This window comes from Lytechinus variegatus, chromosome 8 (assembly GCF_018143015.1).
Source record: "Lytechinus variegatus isolate NC3 chromosome 8, Lvar_3.0, whole genome shotgun sequence".
Lineage (NCBI taxonomy): Eukaryota > Metazoa > Echinodermata > Echinoidea > Temnopleuroida > Toxopneustidae > Lytechinus > Lytechinus variegatus.
In genome coordinates, this window is record NC_054747.1 from 39,298,202 (window position 1) to 39,305,576 (window position 7,375).

Below are 7,375 nucleotides of genomic sequence, written 5' to 3' on the forward strand. Positions count from 1 at the left end.
TATAAAAAAGCATCAGATAATATGCAGTCCACATTCAAGATTCATGTGCATTGTGAATATAATATCTAAAACCTTTCCAATAAAGCAATATTGACTGGCCTCGGGGCGATACGACATATATCGCCCAAACTAGATTTATATCGCCCGAGTCGTAGACAAGGGTGATATCAATTTAGTGAGGGCGATCCTTTTGCCCCCAGGCCAGTCAATGTTGCTGTTGTTAACCAACATGACCAACATGACCAAATCAGACATCTAGAGCAAAAATCGTTAAAATTTAGATATTTTAAAAATTTTAGAATGAGAATCTAGTTTCTCATGTTGAGCAGACTGGGCCTCTGAACTTTACCATTGTGACGTAATTGAAATGACTCGTCCCTGGCCTAGGGATGCAGTATCGATATCCAGCGTTGTCTCAACTTGATTACCATATAACTGCGCGGTTCAAGAACGCGTACAGAAACGCATAGAATACCCGGATGTTAGCGCTGCCTTTTATTGCCCGCCACATGTCCACTCATTTTCTCATTGACTTTCTTGAGCGGGCAGTACATTGGGCCCGTGGATAAACAATTTGAATTTTATTGACCGGCCATTCGATCCCAGTCTTAAGCAGGCAACAATGTTTCAAATTTGCCCTGCTCAGATGTCTGATACGGTTAATAATTATTTATGTTGCTCACTTATTACACTTAGGATTTAATGTCTTGCATGTTTTATTCATTTCAATACCCCAACCGAAATGCCACTCACCATCAAGATAATAAGGTATGTTCATAATTATATTCCTTTTTTTTCATAATGCTGAATAATATCATTATTATTCAATATTTTCGAGATAAGAAAAATAAAATCATCAAGAATGAATCATTTAATTAAAAACAAATCTGACTTAATCAGACATATATAATGATTTTTAAATGAGAATTTAATCTGCAATATAAAAAGGACTCGAGAGTTTCCAAACTGTTTAACCATCCTCATTATAATTATGTCCAACGGTTCCGTTCTTAATACATTGGATATTAGGTCAATTGGTGATATTCATTTAATCATTAGCACAGAAATGTTCTATCCCGGGGGGGGGGGGGCACTTCCATTCACGAGTGGATACCATGCGCGACCATGGGGTCTCGAAAAGCACCCTAAACACGTAATTTCCGTATTTTGAAAATGCACCCCTTATGCTAGGTTCCCACTGCCGATCAAACCAGCCCGACCAAGCCCGATCAAGCTATTTTGGCCTGGTCGGGCTCGGTCGGCAAGGGCGATCGGGGTCGGTCTACCTTGATCGGTATCGATCTGGCTTCCTACACGACATTTTTTGGCATGCCAAAAAATATCGTGTAGGAGTCGTGAAGGCAAGCCATCGTACAGCGATCGTGTACTGGTCGAGTAGAGATCGAGTTGATCGAAAATCGAGCGTGTAGAGGTCTAGTTTGGTCGGGGTGGATTTTTTCCGCCGATCACTACCCGATCATCTCGATTCACACACAACTTCTACACGATTGGTTCCCGATCAACTCGATCAACAACTCAACTGCTTCACGATCGATACATGTCTGCCCTGAACATTTACTCGACCGAACTCGCTCACTTCTCGACAGCTTTACGATCACATCCCAATCACTTCTCGACCGCACTCGGATCTTTCGGATCGCAACTCAACCAAGGGCAAAGACACAATTACGTGCTGATCTTATCACATTTTCTTCGTACCAGTAGGCCTATTATTACTTTTTACTATTACTTTTGTATATAAAAAATATCAGTAAGAGCAATTCTTTAAATTCCTTATACATTAAACGTGGACCCCTATGAAAAACAAGTCCCACAAGTGGCAAATAAATAAATAAATGTATAATTTCCTTGTAATACCCGCCCCCAAAAGAGAGAGAGAGAGAATGAATGATCATTTACAGTGGTAGGCCTATAATTTATGAACATTGATTTTATTCAGACTGAATTCAAAACCCGGAGGTCCATGCGTCGAATGCTCACTCAGGATGAACAGATGAAGAGGACGATCTCGTGACGTGGCTGAGGGAGCACACCTTTCTGTACGATAAGTCATCTGCCCAGTTCAAAATGAGAGAAAAAAAGAGCAGGACATGGCGGGAAAAGGAGGACGAATTGGACTTGAATCCCGGAGATCTGTCATCGATTTGGTATCTCAACATGAGAACCCTGTTTTCGAGACTCATCAAGACATCTCGCAAGTCAGGATCTGGTGCTGCAGAGCGAACAGCAAGACAGGAATGGATTCTGAACAAATTTGAATTCATCCGGCCATACCTGGTTCAGTTGCGTCATCAGAGAGGATCCAATGTAAGATTTTTTTCTTCTCTCTCTCTCTTTCTTTTTCCTTTCTTTTTTCCTTCTTCAATTTTTCGGCAAAAGGCTTTTGGAATAACACCCAGTAAACCCTTGTATCAAATAAGTACTCCAGATAGCCTGTCAACATACTCTATCAGATAAAAACAAAATGCCAAAAGACCATGGGACAATGAGATTTAGTGCCAATTACAGTGTGCTTTTCAATTATAAAAATGTTGATATTGTAGTCCAACTCTAATGAATGTTCACATTGTGCATAATATGGATGGATATACAGATATTTCCATTTACTTTATGTCCAATATATTTGTAGTTTGCTGAAAAGAGGAAGGAGCTTGCCCCAGAGGAAACAGATGATGATGGTGATGCCGCTTCTGATTTGTCAGCACCATCAACTTCATCTGGAGGCGGTCAAAAAGCAGCTAGTGCAATCTCCTCGCTGACATCTGAGTTGGAGTCCGTGCGTGGTGCCATTACAGGTGCACGGGATGCAGCTTCTCAGAGTGGCCAGTTATTGGTGTACTTGATGCGCCAAATGGATCAGCAAAGGATGAAATCGTTCATCACCCGAGTCACTAGGCAGGCTCTCGACCTTGTGGATGAGAGCCGAGAGGAGAAATTGCGACTGACAGCTCAGAAGGCAGCTCCGCAGGCACCTAAGCAGGCAACAACATCAATGTTTACCCTACCTAATCTTCCCTCACATCAGTTCTCAGCAAACAGAAGACGAGCTCCCCCTTCATCAGCCGCTGGATTAGCAGGGCAACACCACCAGCAGTTCAGACAGCAGCAACAACTTCAGGACTTTCAGCTTGCCACAAACATAGCTGCAGCTGCACCACCAGCCCATCTCACTCCTCAGATGTCATACTATTCCCATCTACAGCCACCCAATGTGCAACCTTTTCTCTCGCAACAGCCAGAGAGCAATTTCCCTGCAGCTGTCTCAACAACCACTACATCTGTCATCCGTCGTGCCATGGATATTGTCTGTACACCAAGCACTTCCTTCAGCCTCAGCCAAGAGACAATTGAAGCAGACATTGACGACTCTAGCATCTGTCATCAGATTGACTGAAATGGGCCTATCATTGTAAGAACCGTCATGTCAAAAGCAGCACGGGACGCGCAGGACCTATGTGAATGAACTGTGAAAGAACTCGGTATCAGTACTTAAGTCCTTGAACAAAGTTTTACATCTTTGACTTTTGACATTTCTGTTAGAGAATAAGACTTGATATTTGGGTGTTTTTGAATGGCATTTGTCCAACTTCGGGTTTTCTTACAAGTTTATCAGAACTAAAAACATTCTTCATCACGTTATTTATTGAATACCATAGCATAGTTAAAAACATGTTGATTTTTTTCTTAAAAGTGAAAGGAGTTGTCATAGACAATCACGGCTAAGTTTACGTTTGACTTGGCCCAAACTTTCCATGATTTCATAGATATTGCAAATGTGGTTCGTGATCAAAGGAAATGAATAAACACTCCAGTGATGTCGAATGACATAAGGTTTTGTTCGAAGTAGAGTTTCGGAACTTATTTTTAGAAGTTTAGTTAATTTCAATTCCAAGAAATTTTGGTGTTCTTTTCTTTCTTTTTATTGCTTTGTACTTTGAACCTTGGTTATCTTTCAGATCATAATATCTTTCACAGACTAGTTGTTCAAGTTTGTATCATTACTTTTTTATTCGCTGTATAAGCCAAACTGGATGCATTCAACTGGCACTGAACCTGTGTTATTTAATGCAGTAGCACAAGAAACACTAATACAAAAATTTCAAAGCTCCGCGAATAGTCAATGGTGACTGTAATGAGAACTCCGAAGTGCCCAATGGATGCTGGCTTTATTCTTAAAGCGAACGTTGATTTTGTAAACGTTGACACTGTTTAAGAGAGCTTGTGTTATTAACATTATTATTTCATGATGTTGGGATAATGTGCTTCCTTTCCTGTTGTGTTAGAGCTAAAGAGAATTTCATCTTTATTAATTCTTTATGAAGTTTTGTGTTTTTGGAAGTTTGAATCATACCGTCTTTAGGTATTCCACGAGCACGTAATATCTGTTGAATTTGATATCGAGTGTACTGTGGAATGTCTAAAAGCAGGGCAGGAAACATTTCAAATATTTTAAAGTTCCAAAAAGAAGATGAAAAAAAAGCAGTGTTGTGAGCTCAGAAGTGCCGAATTACTGACTTTGTAATATGTAAAATCTGTTTTCTTTTCTTTGATAAAACTTTACTGTGTAAGTTGTGCTATTAAAAGTTAAATTTTGTGTACCTTTTATGCTGTTGGGAAAATATATATTTCTTATGCTGTAGTGTGTAATCTAATCTTCACTACCATAACAATGAACTCTTTATCATGAACAAGCAATCATTCCATTATCAAAAGTGGGTCTTGTATAACCTCTCCCCAGCCTACACGCATACAACTCGAAATATCATCTTAATATGATACATTACAAAAATTATTAGAAAAGATAGCTGTATCATGATTATGGATCACTGTGCTATTTATTGCTAAAGTCCTTATGACTATTTAAACAGCCCTTTCCAAAAATAAAAAGTGAGTTTTGACATGAATATGTGGACAATCAGTAGACCTATAGTACAGTGATTAGACAGTGACAGTGAACATTACTGAAATTCAGATTGAAAGTCTTCAAAATCAGGCACGAAAGAGTTCTGCTACAGAAGGTTCTAAATCCATTTCAGTTTTGTTCCAAAGAGGTGCTAAATTCGTATCAGTTTTGTTCAAAAGGTGCTAAACCCATGAAATAAAATTTAAAATGTCAAAATGATTGGGGGAGACCTACTTCTGTTGCAGTGTGCTTTCACACCACAATGATACATTACTTTGACGGGGGCATAATTATAGCACTTTCTATAACCCAAACTTACTTATTTATTTATTTATTATTTTTTTTTTAATAAATGAACATTGTTTCCAAAATGTGCTAAATAAATTCAAAATCAAAGTTAGTTAGTTTTTCATATGAGTATGGCGATTTTGTAGCAGATTTATACAATCCATGAACATTACAAAAATATATCGCAAGAATGAACAGAAAGCCAAAATCGAACATTATATATATATATACTGTTCGATTTGGCTTTGTGTTCATTCTTGCGATATACTCTGATGAGTGCAAGTCGAAAAGCTTTAGTATGTCTCTCTTCAATGCGATTTTCCGATTCTGTAGTACCAAACATCTTTTCAATTACAAAAATACTGTAATTCTGATGCAAAGATTATAAAGCAAGAAAATCATGCAAGAAAATTAGTTTCGATCCAAAAAGTGATAAGTTCAGTTCAGTTTGTTCGAAAAGTTTCTTATCCATGAATTACAAAAAAAAAAAATAAATTGCCTAACAGTAAAAGAAGGGGGAAAAAGAAACAATGAGGAGACCTAGATTTTTTCTTCTTAAGTGTGATTTCAAAGTCCTGAGATAGAGTACTTCCGTGGGGCATAATGGTAGTTTCTAACAACACGCAAATACACCTTTTGGAAGAGAACTCCTCATATATACAGAAGAGAGCGATTAAGGAGTCACTGTAGTGAACTAAATCATATCGTGATGCCAATCCACTGAACCAGCTGGGGAATTAAAGTAGCGCTTGAGGTAGTGCCTCTGGTGGACCCCTGAAATGAGTACTGTACCATCAGCTGACGATAATGTTTGTGCAACCACAGTCAATTCACCACTGATCTTGGATCTCTTTTCGAACAAGTTGATCTGCTTGGGTCTAGATTGTGAAGAGATCGGATGGACGTCCAGCTAGTCTAGTAGGGATCGCGTTGGGATCGTATGTAGATCGGAATGATCGAGAAGAGATCTAAGTTATGGTCGAATGTACGTCGTGAAGGAGTCGTGAATGGTCGAATATGGGTCGTGAATGGTCAAATAGCGGTCGGGAAGAGCTCGTGTTTAGGCATGTGGTCGGGATTGGTCGGGGAAAAATGGGTGATCGGGCTTGGTTGGGTTGGTTTGATCGGCAGTGGGAACCTAGCATTAACAAGTATTGGCGTGTGAAACTCTAACAAAACGATACTCTTGGCAAATTTTGCCTGAAATGAATCCCTAAACAAGTACAGGAATGTTTTATTGTTACGGGTCCTTTGGTTGTCAGCTTTACCTTTTTGGTTCTACACCTCGCGCAAATAGGACTCTAAACACGTAGTGTTGGGGCAAAAAGGACATCCTTTATAAACATTTTAATTTTGTTTTATCATCCCCGCAAATTCGACCCTAAACACGTAATTTTCCTAGCGAAATAGATACCCTTTTTTCATTATTTTTGTGTTTTTGACACCCTTTTCACGTTACGTACGTAACGTGCCCTATCGTGAAAAGGACATCCTTTTTACGTGTTTTTTGGTCGCGCATGGTATCCACTCGTCAATGTAAGTGCCCCCCCCCCCGGGGTTCTATCATTATGAAGATGTACCAAAATTGCATAATCATATTGTATTCGTTTCATGTCACACAATATACATTTTATTTCCGGAACATTCTTTTTTCACCATAGGATTATCATAATTCGTGCTTGGTTATGTACTGCACAACTGGCACTTCAAAGAGATATGGTTCTTATTTATTTTTATTTTTTGGTCATAGCGGGCGGAGGGAATCTATACCGAACTCAGGAAGGACCGGCCGTCGCATTCCTCAGGGCCAGGTGCAAGCTACTACATGGACCTAAAGCCTACCAATCCTACATCAACCGCCGAAGAGACCCCTGAAGGCACGAGAGGCCATGACTGTGATACTCCCGAGGGTTCTAATGATATGAATACCGACATGAATGATGCTCCAGTCCTCCAGGAGAGACCTGACGATGATTACGTAAGCCCTAGTTTTTCTCCCAAGGGATTTGAATATCATTACGCGAATGCAGACGGGACGATGTCCGGAAGCGAGTCAGATTACCATCAGTATTTCAACCATGCTCCCTCGGGAGAAGGAGATGAGACTACCGCTCACATTTATCTGGATATGAAACCTATCCAGATGCCGTCAACTTCTGTTGG

At 39.7% G+C, this 7,375-nt stretch overlaps 1 protein-coding gene across 1 annotated transcript; it reads left to right on the plus strand.

Moving 5' to 3' along the window:
- The first annotated feature begins 1,190 nt into the window (after positions 1-1,190).
- LOC121419722 lies at positions 1,191-3,415 on the plus strand. Its single transcript, XM_041614180.1, has 2 exons — positions 1,191-2,328; positions 2,651-3,415. Exons 1-2 carry the CDS (start codon positions 2,089-2,091, stop codon positions 3,413-3,415), a joined length of 1,005 nt encoding a protein of 334 aa, XP_041470114.1. The 5' UTR covers positions 1,191-2,088.
- Positions 3,416-7,375: the final 3,960 nt, after the last annotated feature.